At 40.6% G+C, this 18,110-nt stretch overlaps 1 protein-coding gene across 2 annotated transcripts in view; it reads right to left on the reverse strand.

The window, feature by feature from the left end:
• The window catches only part of PGM5 (phosphoglucomutase 5), a 154,467-nt gene that overhangs the window by 57,805 nt on the left and 78,552 nt on the right, over positions 1-18,110 (reverse strand). For both annotated transcript variants that reach the window (XM_015565020.1, XM_015565021.1), the window contains one exon: positions 7,172-7,287. In XM_015565020.1, coding sequence (XP_015420506.1) covers positions 7,172-7,287 — 116 coding nt within the window. The remainder of the gene's footprint in view (positions 1-7,171; positions 7,288-18,110) is intronic.

Consider the following 18,110-nt stretch of genomic DNA (forward strand, 5'->3'; position numbering starts at 1 on the left):
TGACACACACTGACCACCAGGGGGCAGACGCTCAATGCAGGAGCTGCCCTCTGGTGGTCAGGGTGCTCTCACATGGGAGGAGCTCTGCTCAGCCACAAGCCAGGGTGACGGCTGCCAGTACAGCGGTGGTGGTGGGAGCCTCCTGCCTCCTCAGCAGCACTAAGGATGTCCGACTGCAGCTTAGGTCTGCTCCACTCTGGCAAGTGGACATCCCCCGAGGGCTGCCGGACTGCCAGAGGGATGTCTGATTACCATCTTAGGCCCAATCCCCTGAGGAGCAGGCCTTAGCCAGCAGATGGTCCTCCCCCGAGGGGTCCCAGACTGCGAGAGGGCACAGGCCGGGCTGAGGGCCCTCCCCCCCCGAGTGCACAAATTTTTGTGCACCGGGCCTCTAATCTATATATATAAAAACCCAGTGACTGTTACGGTGGAATGACTAAAATGACCGGTTGCTATGATGCGCACTGACCACCAGGGGGCAGATGCCCAATGCAGGAGCTGCCTCCTGGTGGTCAGTGCACTCCCACAGGGGGAGTGCCACTCAGCCAGAAGCCGGGCTCACAGCTGGTGAGCGCAGTGGCGGTGCTGGGAGCCTCAGCGGCAGCGCTAAGAAGTGGCAAGCCAAGTGGTAAGGAGCGAGCAGGCGGGTGGTTAGAAGCAGGCAGATGGGCAGTAAGGAGCAAGCAGGTGGGTGGTTAATAGCAAGGGATCCCAGACTGCGAGAGGGTGCAGGCCGGGCTGAGGGCCCCCACCCACATACATGAATTTCGTGCATTGGGCCTCTAGTAAGTTATAAAAGTAATAGTAATACTCAAGATGGTGGGCAAGGTTGGAGCTTTACCAGGTATTCACAAAACAGTAATTATTCAGTGTTACCTGTAAAGGGACAACCTCTGGACTATAACAATTCATATACTCCCCAAACTGTATGACTTCTTAGAAAACAGATAATGATGGGAACCAGTAGCACATCATCAACAAAGGCCAAAAAACTTTAAAGATTTTGGTTTTCATCTTAAGTTTAAGTATTTAAGTACATCTCCTTTTATATATAGAACAAGCCCAGATTTCTTCAAATTCAAAACTTTAGAAAAGTAGCCAGAATGTCAATGAGATAAACAGTGTCCTTACATTGAAATCTGAGGATTTATAAAATACTAGAGGTCCAGTGCACAAATTTGTGCACGGGTAGGGTCCGAACAGCCAGTCCTGATCGGGGCCAATCGGGGCGAGCTGGCCAGGGGTAGGGGATGTGGGAGGTTGGCCAGCCAGCTCCGCCTCCTGGTAGAACTCCTGGTCGAAGGGACAATTTGCATATTAGCCTTTTAGTATACAGGATTCTCCTTTCTCTCTGTAAAGCAGTTGTCCAGGGCTCTTCCCAGGAAGTGGGTGAATAGCTGGTCCTAGCACAAAGGATGACTGACTTCTTAAATAACCTTGGTTCTTTGACAGAGCAATAAACACAGGTATCCTATTGTCTAGGACCTGGGCCTTTCCATGGTTTCCTATTTCCAGTTGAGTCAAGTCCCAACATCTAAGCTGGGCAGGCAAAGGGCTTCAAAAACTGTCTCCACGGCACTCATATGTCCAATCCTGTTTCTTGATACTCCCTTCTTTACCCTATCTTCTACCTCAGAGGTTAGTGAACTTCAGCCCACAGGCCAAATTTGGACTTAGGCTTATTTGTGTAAGTACATTTTTACTGGAACACAGCATACTCATTTGTTTATGTATTATCTGTGGCTGCTTTTGTGCTACAGTGGCAGAGTTGAGTTAATTGTGAAAAAGACCATTCATAACCTCTTAGTCTGCAAAGCCTAAATTATTCACTATCTGCCACTTTATAGAAAAAGTTTGTGGACTGACACCTGCTAGAGATCAGTCTTTTTCAGACATTTCAGAACATTACCTCATATATATACACTTTACAATGAGACTTACTATATACATAAATACCTATGTGCATGTTTATATGCACATATTTCTCCAAGTAACATTTACTTTTACTGAATGCAATGTATTCTTTCATATATATATATTATTGATTTCAGAGAGAAAGGGAGAGAGAGAGAGAGGTAGAAACATCAATGATGAGAGAGAATCATTGATCAGCCTCCTGCATGCCCCCTACTGAGGATCAAGCCCACAACCCCGGCATGAATCTCCCTTGACCAGAACCGAACCCGGGACTCTTCAGTGGGCAGGCTGACGCTCTATCCACTGAGCCAAACCAGCTAGGGTGATTGCAATATATTCTGATAGTTTCTAGTTAATTAACAAAATTTTTAAGCTGTTCATGACATGATACTACTCTCATGACCCCAAATGAATGTTGATTTATATTAGGAAAGCACTGCTTAGACAAAGTGAACAACTGGCTACTCACAACACATCCCCTGCTCTCCCACCACTATTCCTTTCTTGTCATTGTTCCCTCCATCTGACAAGTCCCTGTCATTTCACCTCTACGTGCATAAATCCTTTCCATTCTTTAAGAACTAGCCCAACCTCCATCTCTTCTATAAAACTGGCTTTCAATTTCTAGTCCGGAAGCATTTTCTCATTTCCTTATCTCCGATAGTATTTTGTCTATTACTCTATTGTAGAATTTTAAAGTTTCTGCTTTGTATAACAGTAATCTGTACATTTTTCTTGTTATGTACCCTAGAGATCTTGAGTTCCTTAAGGGCATGATCTTAATTAAGCATTTTGTATTATATACACCATATAATACAGTGCCTTATACACTGTAAGTACTTAGTAAATGTTTATTGAAGTATGCAAATATTTATTACCAAGGTATAAAATTGTTTATACATATAATATTTTATCCTTTAATTTTAGAGACTATAATTATATGGTAAATGGTAAGCACTCAATAAATGCTTATAAAGACAAAGATGAAGAGGAAAGGATAACCTGGACTTACCAGTTTCTATTCCAGTTGTTATATTTGTGTTATTTTAATAACTAGGAGACATAATTATTATAATCTGTGATTTTTTTGAGTCAGTCACTGGTTTAGACCCAAAAAACACCAACAAGGAAGGAAGCTGTTCAATTTGTTAGGTCTTAGCAGGGAAAAGGTATAACAGTCCTGACTATTCTAAGCAGAGCTGTCATCCATACACTCTCAGTTCAAACACTAGTACTTGATGCATACCACCCCTCCTATACCATTAGCAGTAACTAGGGTCTAACTGATTTCGGTAACAGGATAAAATTCCTTAGGAGGAAATGTCTTCAGGAACCCAACATTGCCTGAAATGTCATTACGACCAGTTAGAGTGGTTTTACTGCAGTCTATTTAAACATGACCAAAATTTACTTATTCTAAATAGGAATTCAAGGTTGGTTTGATATCAGCAAAGCAATCATAGTATTTTATTACATTCACAGAATAAAAGAGAAAGAACATACCCATATATATATATATCATCCGATTCTGAAAGGGTACCTAATAAATCCAATAGCCATTTCTAATAAGACTCTAAGTAAAATAAGAAGAGGGAAAAATAGCTATGTATACATGATAAACATTTTACCAATATTAAAAAGCCATCATCAAACTAAAGAGTAAAATACTGAATCAATTTCCATTAAAATAATGAAGTATTGCAATTATTTAATATTATTTTGAAGATTATAGCTAATACAATACACTAGAATATGAAAATAAAGGGTATAAATATTAGAAAAGAAAACAAAAAAATATTTTAGTAATAGATTATCCTATATAATAAAAGGGTAATATGCAAATCAACCAAACTGGGAAACAACTGGTTGCTATGATGTGCACTGACCACCAGGGGGCAGATGCTCAACCCAAGGAGCTGCCCCCTGATGGTCAGTGCACTCCCACAGGGGAGCAGCGCTCAGCCAGAAGCCAGGCTCACTGCTGGCAAGCGCAGCAGCGGTGGTGGGAGCCTCTCCCGCCTCCGTGGCAGCACTAAGGATGTCTGACTGATGGCTCCCAGGCTGCGAAAAAGGGCACAGGCCGGGCTGAGGGACCCCCTCCCCACCCCTGAGTGCACGATTGTTGTGTACCGGGCCTCTGGTATAATTATATTCCTTAAAAAAATCGTAAGAGAATGTAGAGTTTCTAGAAAATAAAATGCTATAATTAATGTAATGTACTGAGGTGGTTGAAAACCGGAGAAAAGGCATATTATTCAATAGCTTCTCTGTATATAAGCATTAAACAACTTAAAAAGGAAAATGAGGACATCAACATTGAAAGCTCTATAGGATATATCACCCAGTTTCTTCAATGAATAAATACCAGAAAGAAAAAATGTGGAGGAAAAAAAATGCAGATTAAGGAAGAATTAAAAAGTATCAACAAGTTATAATGTAAGATCTTTTGGATTCTAACTGGGGGGAAAAATAAGTTGTGGGGTATGGAGAATAGGAGAAATTATTAATAAATTATTTTTGCAGTTCCACTTCTGCATTTCTGTTCAGGATATGAAAATCTGCAAGAGAATGCTACTCCCAGCAATACTAAAGGTCAGGAAACCTACAAAATCATAACTTTTCTTGAACTCATTAGAGATCCTAAATCACAAGGCAATAAAGTGAATTGCAGAGTGACAAGCCCCTCTGAGGAGAGACAAGACACAAAACAGTCTCACTTTTGGCAGAGCACAGGAGAAAGAGGACACTTCCATATAAGTGAATAATCAGAAGTCCCTGGCTGCTCACAAGAAGGACGGGAAACAAAGAGGTAGACTTGCTGGTACTGGTATGCAGATGATCAGCTGCTGCTGAGGACAAGCATGGAGCCCTTCCAGTTCCCCACCCTTCTTTCACAAAAAAAAAACAAAAAAAAAAACAACACCTTAAACTCCTGAATGTACAAGCTGTAAACCTTCTTATAAAGGGCCCAGGCAAAGACCCATTGCTACTGGAATAGGATTGAAGTAAAACCCTCTGCTCCTGGAGAAAGGGTAGGAAACCTTCTTGAGCCTCAAATTCCACATTAATACTAAGGAGAGCTCTGCTGCCACTGAAGAATGGTCAAGCATCTAGTGACAGAAGTCTTTTTTTAAATCACAGTAACTGCTGGAAGCTTGAAATGAAATAGAAACACTGAAAAAATCTCCTCTGGCACTCTCTTTCCTTTGAGCACATAGCAAAAATTATCCCACTTCTGGAAGAAATTAAAGCCTATGGTACAATAAAAATTATAACAGAAATAATAAACCCAAATCCAGCTCAACTCCTGACTAGATTAGCTTAACTTTAAATAATAATGACCTAATAGAAGAATTGGTATGCCCATTAATGTGTATAAATATTATTTGCCTGAGTCCTACTGTTGAGATATAGATATAAATACACTGTCCAGCATTCAATTAAAAATTGAATAAAAATCAAGAAAGAGTAAACCACTGCTTTATTAGGAGTTAAAGCAATCAAGAAAACCAGAAACTAAGATCAACTAGATATTAGAACTATCAGACAGGGAGTTTAAAATAATGTTTAATATGTTAAATGATCTAATGAAAAAGATAAATATCACATACAAACATATATAAACAACATATATAAAAAAGAATTTTTTCAGAGAGATTAAAATTATTTTTAAAAAGTCAAAAAGAAATGCTATTAATAAAGACACAATATCAGAAATGAAGAATTCCTTCAGTAGGCTCATCAGTAGATTGGCCACAGCTAAGGAAAGAATCAGTAACTTAAAGATATGCCAATAGAGATTATCTAAATTAAAACACAAAAGGAAAAAAAGTAAATAAAACCAAACAGTGGATGTAAGAGCTCTGAAACAGCATATGGTCACAATTCATCTAACATAAGTGCAATTAAAGTCCCAGAAGGAAAAGAGGAAGAGAATTGGGGGAGAATAAGTGAAAAGATAATGGCTGAGAATTTTCTGAAATTAATGCAAGGCAACAAACAAGAATCCCAGAGACCCCAAGCAAGGTTTTAAAAAAATACACATACCTAGAAATATTATAATTAAACTGTTGAAAAGAAAAGATAAAAAGAGCCTGGCTGGTATGGCTCAGCGGTTGAGCATCGATCTATGTGTGAATCCAGAGGTCATGGTTCCATTCATGGTCAGGGCACATGCCTGGGTTGCGAGCTCAATCCCCAGTCGGGGGGCACGCAAGAAGCAACCAATCAATGGTTCTCTCCCATCATTGATGTTTCTATCTTTCTCCCTTTCCCTTCCTCTCTCTGAAATCAACAAAAAAACAACAACAACAACAAAACACATATTAAAAGATAAAAATAAAATACTGAAGACCCAGAGATGGGGGGAATTTCAATAGAGAGAAACAGAAATGAGACTTAGAGCTCACTTTTTGGAAACTAAGCAAGCCAGAAGACAATGAAGTAACATCTTTAAAACACTGAAAGAAGAAATTATTATTTTTTTGTTAATCCTCACCTGAGGATATTTTGTCCAATGATTTTTAGAGAGAGTGGAAGGAAAGGGGAGAGACAGTGAGAGAGAAATATCGATAGAGGAGACACATCGATTGGTTGCCTCCCACATGCACCAGGATCATGGCCAGGGATTGAGCCTGCAACCAAGGTCCGTGCCCTTGACTGGAATCAAACCTGTGACCCTTCATTCCACAGGGTAACACTCTAACCACTGAGCCAAGCCAGCTAGGGCAAAAAATTATTTTTTAACCTTTTTAGGGGTGATAATGACACTGTGTTTATATACTTTTTTTTCTCGATAGCCATTATACTTAAAGAATCACTAGGGATTGCTTCACAATAATCAGGAAGGAGGGCTCCTTAGGTGGATATGGGAAAAGATAAAGCAAGATTGACCATGAGTTGATAATGGTTGAAACTAATGAACATATGGAAATTCAATATGATATTCTCTCTACTCATGAATTTTTTAAAATTCAGTAAATTTTTTAAAGAAATGGAAGTTTATTTTTTTAGAAAAAGAATAGGTAGATGAGGTAAGTGTATCATAACACACATTCCACTAGGTGTTTTCTCCCTTCCTTCCTTCCTTCCTTCCTTCCTTCCTTCCTTCCTTCCTTCCTTCCTTCTTTATTTACCTATTTGCCTCTAACTCTGCCTCTAGCCTTTGATTCATAGTGGGCTCACAGGTTTCCAAAATGGGGTCACAGAGTGCTACAGCCACCCCTTCTAGAAACACCAACCCAACAAAGCCTACCAGTGCCAAAGCTCTCTTCTCCACACAGAGAGCACCGTCCCGAGTCCATCAGGTTTGAGAAGAATCTCCATCCAGCTGGGGTCTCATATACAGGGACCTTCATTGACTTGGCCACTCTGAAAAAGGAAATCCAGGGCAACAGTCAATTCATATATCCCCTTTCTTTTCTTCTCTCAGCACAAAAGGATGTCTTTAGAATCTATTAATCCCACACTTGGATTTCAAAACATCCTGAACAATATTGACAGTTTTTAGGATGTCAAGCCATAAGGTAGAGAATGATAAATAGCCTACTCCAGTGGTTCTCAAGTTTTCTTTCCCAATAATATAGAACATATTAATATAGAGAATAGTCTCACATTTATGTTTCCCTTCTATGAATGTTCCTTTATCTTTGTGGTGAGATCTGATTTGGGGAATCTCAGAATCTAAATTAAGATGGTATTTGGGTAGAGACACTTTTAAATATTGTTTGATAATATCTACTAAAAATGAATATATACACATATCCTATTGACCAGAAATTCAACTCCTAGAAATTACTAATGACATGTAATGGACACTGTGGTGCACTGCTCAGCTCCACCCTAAACATACACACATACCCACATTTTAACATTTTTAGGATTAGAACACTCATTCTACCAACTGCTAAGAATGTTGATGGATGACAGCTCACAAATGTGGCCCCACTCTCTGGGAAAGAGAGATATCTCACTCAAAACCATGCTTACTCCCCTGGGTCAGTCCACATCCAATAACTGGTGAATGAGGGATATGTAAAGGTCCAGCCTCCTTGCCTTTAATGGGCACAACTCTATAGGGCCACTTCAGCTCCAGAGTTCCCTATGGGTTGGCTGAAGCCTTTGTTGCAAGTGCATCACAGTCCAACTTCTCTCTCTGTCCAGTCCTCCTTTCTTACTCCCCCATTGGTGGTGATCGCAGGGGCAACTTTGATCTTGATGGCAGAAAGAAATAAACTTCCTATAAGCAAATCTCAGAGCTGCTTACACAGGATGTGACATTACTCAACAGAATCTTGTGTACACAAGATTTTACAAAAATTATCATAGAATCTCAATTCATAATAACTGAAACAATCCAAATGTCCATCAAAGTAGAATGGATAAATAATTTACAATTATAACACAATACCATAAATTCCACTGAATGAACTATTCATATATGCAACAACTTAAATAAATCTAACAAACATAATATTGAGTAAAAGAAACCAATAACAGCCCAGCTAGTGTGGCTCAGTGGTTGAGTGTCGGCCTATGAACCAGGAGATATGGTTCGATTCCCAGTCAGGGCACATGCCCAGGTTTTGGGCTCAATTCTTAGTAGAGGCGTGCAGGAAGCAGCCAATCAATGATTCTCTCTCATCATTGATGTTTCTATCAATCTCTCCTTCTCCTTTCCTCTCTGAAATCAATAAAAATACATTTTAAAAAATAAACCAATAACAAACAAATATATATTGCATTGTCTCATTTAGATAGAATTCAAAAACAGCTAAAACTAATCAATGCTACAAAAATTCAGGCTCAGAAGATCAAAGAGGTTAAAGGTTTTATTCAGGTCTCACCAAGGTAAAAAAGCAAAGCTAGAATTTGGACCCAAGTCTGCTTAGTCTCTGCTCATGTTCTATTTCCCGACATCATGCTGTCTCCCCAAATGTTTTAGTACTTCGAGAGGTACATAGATCTCAAAGTATGCTGGAGAATGAACTGGTACCCAGACATTGGCCTGAGGAACTTTACCTTTTCCATATGCAAGCACCCTAAAGAAAAAGACACCAAATGCCTGTCACTAGCAAGGTGTAGTTATTTGAAGGCCATAAGTGTAGAAGATGGCCATGCAGAGGGACCAGCAAAGGTATCTTAGTGAAAGAGGACAAAGAACACAATGTAATGATGATTTCTTTAAGTGATTTCTTCTGGCCACCTAGAAGAAAAAAAAATATCTAGAAACTCTTTTTTTAAAAAAATATATATATTTTATTGATTTTTTACAAAGAGGAAGGTAGAGGGACAGAGAGTTAGAAACATCGACCAGCTGCCTCTTGCATCAAGGTGATCCTCAAAAAATCCTTCAGTCCGCAGGCCGACGCTCTAGCCAGTGAGCCAAACTGGCCAGGGCATATCTAGAAACTCTTGACACAGGTTAGTAAACACCTCCCTTTCTATAAAATCCAAATATAATTAATGTGTTCAGGATCTTGAAAAAATATGGGCTAAGTCTCTTTAAAGTTTGCTTTAAAAAGAAGCACCTTTTTGATGTTACCTCAGAGTCTGTTTTCACTTTACTTAGTGGTCTAAAAAAGATAGACAAGTATGCTTATAAATTGGTAGGAACAATGAAACAAATCCTCCCCGAATTGTAGATCGAAGGTAAATTTTCAAAGCCATTAATATCATGCTCTGAAGCTCAAGGAAGAAAGAATAATTCACACAGAAGCTTTCCAGGGGCAGCACCTAGTTAAAGCCTAGGACAAAATTAATTTAGCACATCTGAATGCATATGATTACTAAATAGAGAATGGGGCAGAGGTGAGAGTAGAGGATGTGGGGATGTGTACTATTTGTCCAAAACATTCGTGGAGTTTCAAAGCCAAGTTGGCAGATCTAAAGGGAGGGAAAAGGATTTCCCCAGCTCCCACCCTTCCCAATAAATCACTGTCAGGAGGTCATTAGGCTGAAAGATGAGGTTGGAATTTAAAGGACCGGATATGTTTATAACTATGAGCCACAGTTGGAGCTATGCAAGCTAAGATAACAACGTGGGCAGTTAAATTTCAGGATCTTGAGCGTGAGCTGATTGTGTCCTAGAGTTAGAAAGGAATTCCTCTCCCTCCTCCTTCTGCTGAACTTGGGATTCATCCCAAACAGCATTCAGTAGGTGCCATTCCCTAGACTGGTTTTTGGCAGGAAGCCCCTAGAGCGTCTCTGAAACCCTGTGGTGCAAAAGCTCAAAATAAAGCTGCTCATGCTGAGGGTCCGCACCCTGCTCCTTGACTCCTTCCACCAAGTTACGGAGGCAAACATAAGAACTCACTTTCTAGGAATGGCCAGAGTATGAAGGAAAAGAAAGAAAATGAATTTGGGCCACAGTTCTCCTGCAAGTGGGAGTGAGCCCTAGTAGGAAAAAAAAGCAGATATAAGCTCCTCGGTATGGATTTAAAAACTTCAAAAAATATGGCTTCAGATTGGAAATAGCCTTAAGCCTATCTTTCTAGCAGTTTCTCCCATGGTACTCCCTACATGCTCCTGAAAAACTGGATTATTTTTTGTTTTTCAAATATGCTCTTGCATTTTTTTCTGTTTAGGTTTGAGACCTTCATGCTTTTCATTTTACCTAGGTTAATCCTCCTTTCCAATCTCTGTCAAAAGATTTCACATGGCACCAAGACCTACCTTAAATGCCCTGCCATCACGAAGCCTGCAGCAAATCCTTTTCCTAGACACACAGCTGGACTATACTTCCTGACCTCCCTCACAGTTAGCAGTGGCCACACAGTGGATGGAGTTCTAGCCAATGGAACCCAAGTGGAAATGACATACACCCTTTCCTATCCTCCATGCTCTTTCTCCTTCTACCAGCTTAATGTGGACAAGCCCAGCAATCCCAGAAACTACATGTTGAGGATGGTGGACCCACAAGATGAAAGAATCTGAATCTCTAAATTAATATTTTGAGCAGAATGAATTACCAATCAAAAACATCTGTTTTTAACTTTTGATGACTGACTTTTTAACTTTTGCTATGTTTGATCCATGATATATATGGGGATAAGTTTTGTAAAAGAAACTCCATTATCTTAACTAATACAACCCTTGTCTTATTGCCACAATCAATCCAAAGTAACCCTTCCTGATCAGCCCAGGGCAGCCTGTGCATTTAGGCTAGGCAGCAGGAGGGCTTCCCACTGGAAGTGGGTAAGCCCATGAAGGACTATCTTTGAGAGGACACCTGCATAGCCCTGGGCATGGTACCTGCCACATGGCTGGTGTCCCCGTGAGACACAGCTTTTCCCAGAAGAGGCTCTTGTTAGGCTTGGCCACATTCTCTCCCTCAGAGGCTTGGGGACCACCAATGGACAGCAACAGGTGATTTCATTGACATTAAAAAGCATAAATTAGCAAAAAACAAAACAAAACAAATCACAAGACACAAAAACTAACCCTTCCTGCCAGTGAGCTTCCTCTAACTTGGTATGGGTCAGAAATTATTTGAGGCAGGGACTACTGCATCTTATATACCTTTATAGTTATTAAATATCTAGGATAATATAGCACCGCTCAGACCTGCCCTCAAAAAATTCTGTATGATTTCATTTGACTCATATCTATTATTTAAGTTGTGCTGTTGGATATCAGGAGGGTATGTACCTCTATTTTATACTTGTAGTTTCCTAAATATATAATTCATTTCTGCATGTATTACTTAAAGTAGTCATTGTAAGAAAAGAGAATTTCTCCAGGTAGTGGGGCTATCAAGATGACAAAGGCATTCTTTGAAACAGGAGCTTAAAGAATTAAGGTGTGACCAAATGAGAATCAAAGGATTGAGGATAAAGGTTTCTTTAGCTTGTGGAAGAATAGCAAATAAATAATGACTGATTATATCAAGTGCAGGAGCATACCCAGTTGCTCTTGGCATCCTACTTCAAGCTTATAGTAATAGATTTAAAGAGGACAAGATCCAGGTCCCTCTTCCTTTGATTTATCTTCAAATGTCCACTTTCTTGAGAGCCAAGCAGGGTTCATGGTTTTATGGCCTACACACTGAACTCTCAGCCCCTTTTTGAAAAGCCCCAATTACACAGACAAGGAGAAGATATTTGTATCACATATATTCAACACAAGACTTCACATGCAACTTAAATTAAAAATGCTCCTAGCCCAGCTTGTGGCTCAGGGATTGAGCATCAACCTATGAACCAAGAGGTCACAGGAGGCAGCGAATCAATGATTCTCTCTCATCATTGATGTTTCTATCTCTCTCTCCCTCTCCTTTCTTCTTTGAAATAAAAACATACATCAAAAATACTCCTATAATTCAATAAAAGGGCAGATAACCTTTAAATGGGGCAAAAGTCTTGAACAGGCATCTTAAAAAAGAGAATATTCCAGGGAGCAATTTGCATATGAAAAGATGCTCACCCTCATTAGAGACTGGGAAACTGCAAATTAAAACCTCAATGAGGTATCACCCTCAAGACTAGTTGAAAAGAGTGGCATTGCCAACTTCTGGTGAAAATTGGAACTCTCATGTATTGCTAAAGGAATGCCAATTAATACCGATTATGGTATTATGTGATGTATTTACAAAAATAAATAGCACAGAACAGAGAAAATTAACAAACTGCTACTATATAGAAAAATATTAATGAATCTCACAAACATAACATTGAGTGAAAGAAGTTAGACATAGAGGAATATTTGTATATTTTCATTTATACTTCAAAAATAGACAAAACTAACCATTGGTTTAGGTATTTTTTTAGATCTGACACTATAAGCACAGGCAACAAAAGCAAAACTAAACAAATGGAACTATATAAACTAAAAATTACTGCACAGCAAAAGACACAACCAACAAAATGAAGAGTCAGCCTATACAATGGGAGATTATATTTGCAAACACTATAGCCAACTAGAGGTTCGGTGCATGAATTCGGGTGGGGTCCAGCTGGGTGCGTGGGTGGGGTCTGGCCGGCCCACCCCAATGGGGGCCCATCAGGCCAGGCTAGCGCCCTGCCCCCAATCAGGGTGTTGGGACCAATCAGGGGTGGGGCCAGCTGGGGGGAGGGACCGTGGGCATTTGGACAGCCGGCCCCCAATCGGGGTGTTGGGGGCCTATCAGGAGCTGGGCTGGCATGGGGGGAAAAGGGGGTTGATCAGGGCCTGGATCAGGCTGATTGGCCGCCACAGTGTGCGTCATAGCCACCGGTTGTTCTGGTCATTCTGGTTGTTCTGCAATTCCAGTCCCTGGGTTTTTATATATACAGATAAGTGATTAAAATCCGAAACATATAAGGAATTCTTACAATAACAAGAAAACAATCCAATAAAAAATGGGCAAAGAATCTGCATAGACATTTTTCCAAAAAGAAAAAAAACACATTAAAATGACCAACAAATATATGAAACTTGCTCAACATCACTTATCATCAGGGAAATGCATATCAAAACCACAATGAGATATCACCTTACAATGTTGAATGGCTATCATCAAAAAGACAAAAGATAAGAGCTGGTGAGAATGTGGTAAAAGGGAACCTCTGTGCACTATTGGTGAGAACATAAATTAGTACAGCCATTATTGAAAACAATATGGAGTTTCCCAAAAAATTTTTAAGAAGAACTACAGTAGCTCAACCAGTGTAGCTAAGTGGTTTAGCATCAACCCATGAACCAAGAGGTCATAGGTTTGATTCCAGATCAGGGCACATGTCTGGGTTTTGGGCTTGAATCCCAGTAGGAGACGTGCAGGATGCTCAACCACTGAGCTACACTGGCCAGGCAAAAATGTTAAATTTAAACCTTTTCAGTCTAAAATTTGACAGTAGAGTATTGGCAGTCTACCCCCACGGGTAAACTAAAGTAAGACTTTGGGGGGGGGGGGGATTAAGAAGAATGAGCAGAGTATTCCACATTTTCGGTCTAAATACATTTAAGGAAAAGACTGATGAATTTAACCACATTAAAATTTGTAAAAATGTCTATTTATCAAAACCCCCCAAAATGGAGGTAAGCCATAGATTGAAATAAGATATTTGCAATGCAGAAAACTGAAGGATTAGTCGCCATCCTAAATAAAGTCCTGTAAGCCAGGATAAAAAAACTCAAATAACCCACACGATTCACAGAAGAGAAAGATTAACTGGCTAAAATAGAAATATATAGTAATCAGGGAATAGATAATGTCACACCAGTCACATAAAAAAGAAAAACTCTAATAATTCCACATAGTGGTGGGAAATCAGAAACCCAAAGATTGATGGCAGTTTGTAAATGAGTACACTCACTTTATAGGGAAATTTGAGAATTCCTAGTAGAGCTGACCAGGCCCAATGACCCAGCAAGGCCCTCTCTCGGGTATCTGTCCCAGAGAAACTGGTACATGTGCACAAGGAGTTGTGATTCAAGGGTGTCTATTACAGGACTATTTTCGAGAGAGAAAAAGATTAAAACCAGAAGTAACCTGTTTTTCAGTAGGGGAATAGACAAGCTGTGGTTTATTTATACAGTGGCAAATAAACAACCATGGTTCAAGGGCTCCAAAGTATAGAAGCCAAAAGAGCCACAAAGAAGAAATTAAGTTTGTACTTGTGTCTTGCAAGATTATCGTAGACCCCAGCTATTCCAATCACAGTTTCTCCCTCACTAGTTCAACTTGAAAACCCAGTGGGATATGATTCCTCCTCTATAATAACAGGTTTCAGACATTTGCAACTCTGAAGAATTAATAGGACTAAATGACCAAAATGACGAGATGCAACAGCATTTGGTTCAGAGAACCAGCCAGAAGCTGCGGATGCCACCAGAGCCACAGTGGAGCTTGGAAGCTCTACCCTGTCCCATAGCTATGCCTCTGAAGGCAGAAGGCAAGTCCATGCACACTAGCTGTAATTAATTAGCCTGGGAAATGCCTAAGATTCTTTTTTTTTAATAAGTTCTCATTAAATTTTAGAGAGAGAGGAAGGGAGAGAGGGAGTGAGATAGAAACATTGATGAGAGAGAAACATCAATTACCTCCTACATGCCCCTACTGGGAATCAAGCTCAAAACCCGGGCACATGCCCTGACTGGGAATCGAATCAGGGACCTCTTGGTGCATGGGTCGAGGGTCGACGCTCAACTGCCAAGCCACACCAGTTGTCCAAACCAAACTGAAATCTGAAGGAAGGTGAGCCCGTTGATATAGTCCATAGAGGTCAGCCTGCAGGACGGAGAGCAGGAAGTGGAGGGCAAGAGGGTCTTGGGAGCAAATGGAAGATACACAGCACACTCTTCATCAGACTGGTTCCTGACTTGTCATGTTAATCTGCCCTTCCCTTCTTTGTGCTGCCACTACAAACCCTACCTGTCACACACTCAGCGCAGGATACTGCATTAGACGCTGGGACACCTGACTCTCTCTACTAGTAATCTGTGAGCCTCTGGAAGGCAAGGGCTCTGCCTGGCACAAAGTTAAGTGCTTAGAGATATTGATTAATTCTATGCAAGCATCAGAGACTCCTCCTACATGGGTAATTTAGATTCCAGAATGAAGTCCTTCAAGTACATGTGGGGGCAAGTACATGAGACCATTAAAAGCTTAGGATAAAGTTAAGCTATGGTGGATGAATTTCCAAGTGGGATTATACCAAGGACTGGCTGAAAAGATTGATAACCTTACTTCTAATTAAGGGTACGTCAGTTTACCAAGTGCAAGGCTTTAAGTTTATTGTGAAAAAGTTGCACATTATATTAAAACTGACCTCTTTATCTTTGTGGAATTCCTCAGAACTAAATGCTCATTTCACTGTAAAACTTAAAGGAGAGGGTAGAGAAATACTGCTCATATTTATAAGGTGCACCTCACAGGGCTGAGGTGTCATTTAGCACATGGGAAACACTGGTTAAGATTAACTGAGAAATATATTCTGCATATGATTATGGCAGGGGTGGACTTCAAAGGAATTTACTCCTTTTGGACACCTTTGAAGAGCAAGGGAGAAGGAATGGGTCAAATACTCTTAAATCACATCAGGATTCTCAGCAAGATGCCTTTCCCAGAGAGGCTTAAGAGAAGCTAGAAGGGCATCCCAGGAAAGCAAAAATACCCCTTTCCAAGGCCTGGATGGCAAAAAGTTCTGGGTGCAGCAGAGGGGAGCCCAGCCTCAGGGGCCGCTCCTAGATTGGCCTCCCAGGGACATCTAGGGGTATGACCAGTGGCTGTGGTTAACAGCAGGGCTCCTGGGTATCTGAATCAGGCTCTTTTCCCCTGAGGAGTCTGGTCCTGGAGTTCTGGCCCCAGGGAGGCAGTAAGGGCAGAGGAAGGAAGTGGGAAAAGCAGCTGTTTGCATTCAGGGTGACCCGTGCAGCCCAGCCCCAGCTGAGACAGACTCTCTCAGGGGGCCTAGCCTTTTCTGGGGGACGGGAACCAAAATAGGTTGGTGAGAACACACAGTTTCTGAAATTAATTGGAGAAGCAGAGACTCTCCAGAGAAATAAGTCCACTTGACTGCCCTGTTCCCCTTCTCAGAGATTGCAAAGTGAGGAAACAGTATCTGTGTGGATCCATTCCATGCAGAGGCCACTGCTGGGCCTAAGTGGGAGCTTAGCAAAAACCTCATTGCGGAGAGGACATGATGGCTTCAGGGCCCTGAGAACCACTCGGGGCCCAGGGGCACAGCCTGGAGAGGAATAATTCTCTTTAGATGAAGATCCCATGTTCTACAGTGAAAGGATGACACCAAGGAGCCTAAGTGCACTACTCCTTGTCAGCCCAAGGCGGCAGTCCAGGCAATGCTTTGTGCAAAAGGTACACCCGCCCTCTTCAGGACCCAATGCAGCTACCAAACGGTGTGGAAGCACATGACTTTCCTTAGAAAAGCGTACTTTAATGACATCTACTGAAACACTATCATAATAAATATTTCAGGGTAGATGTCCTCAATGTGAACATTGCCCCCTTGAAATGTGGTGCCCTCCCTTACATAGTGTGCATCCTGTGTAAAGATGCACTGACTCTACCTGCCTCACCTGAATTCAGGCAGAGCAGAAGCTGCCACCTCCTTCCTTATGCATATTCCTGATGTAGCAGGGGGTAGCCACACCCTTCCAGTGGTCACATGACTGAGGATGGACCCAAAGCTTTTCACAGTCTTTGAAGAGCACATTTTCTTTTACTCCAACCACATACCCTGCCCAAAAGCATTCGGTGGTGACTGTGCATGTGCCTGTGTGTGTGTGAGGCCCCACCCCCTATCATCAAACACATTAAAATACATCCAAATCTCACACAAAATCTAATTTTTGCTCCCAAAGAATCTTGAAAGGATTTTTATAATTTTGTTTTTGAAATAAGCCCACAAGGCCCTTGTTTAATTAACTATGGGCAATGGTTTCTCACTGATCATGCATGCTCAAGAATCCTTTCAAAATGAAAAAAAAAATGTATTCTACACATTATTTTAAAGTGCTATGATGGCTTCTTGGATACTAATTTTAATAAAGTAACAATATGTTTAGTTTTACACACATTAAACTAGGCAGTTAATCATATTGATCTTGCATTTTTCTTCATTTTGGAGTTAATAATTACTTTCAGGTCTCTATTTTTAAATCCTTGAATATCAAAGGCCCTAAGCAAGTGGCTAAGAGTGCCAGTGAGGGACAAAATGACCCTGTTGCATGTGGACATGTGTGTGTGGGGAGTGCTGGGGGCAAGGGATGGTGGTTGTAACACATGTCAGAAACTTAGGTAGTTTCTTGCGCAATAAGGTTTCAGGGAGACTGCTTCAACTTTTCCTTTACTTTATCCCCACAACATTCTGCATATACTATACTTATTTTCAGAAGATCCTACAACTTTATTTCTGGACATTCCATTCCAAAATTCTCTCAGCTAGCTCACATTTTCTCTGCCAACAGCCAATGCAGTTAATTATGCCCATCTGGAAAACCAGACACAGATACATGCAATCCTAGCACACTAACCAGGCACTAGGCTATTGGCTACATTTCTCCAAAAATCCCAAATCAATATTCTAAGGTTCACAAAAAGAAATGACCATCCACTTATAACAGATTTTCTAGCTGGATAAAATATCACAATTGGGTTATTTTTTCTAATGAAACCAAATGTATATATTCAATCCAAATAAAAGTAGCTAAATTGACTTCATATGATGTGACTTTTATAAACTCACAAAAGGGCAATA

Source organism: Myotis davidii, unplaced genomic scaffold (genome assembly GCF_000327345.1).
Source record: "Myotis davidii unplaced genomic scaffold, ASM32734v1 scaffold616, whole genome shotgun sequence".
NCBI lineage: Eukaryota > Metazoa > Chordata > Mammalia > Chiroptera > Vespertilionidae > Myotis > Myotis davidii.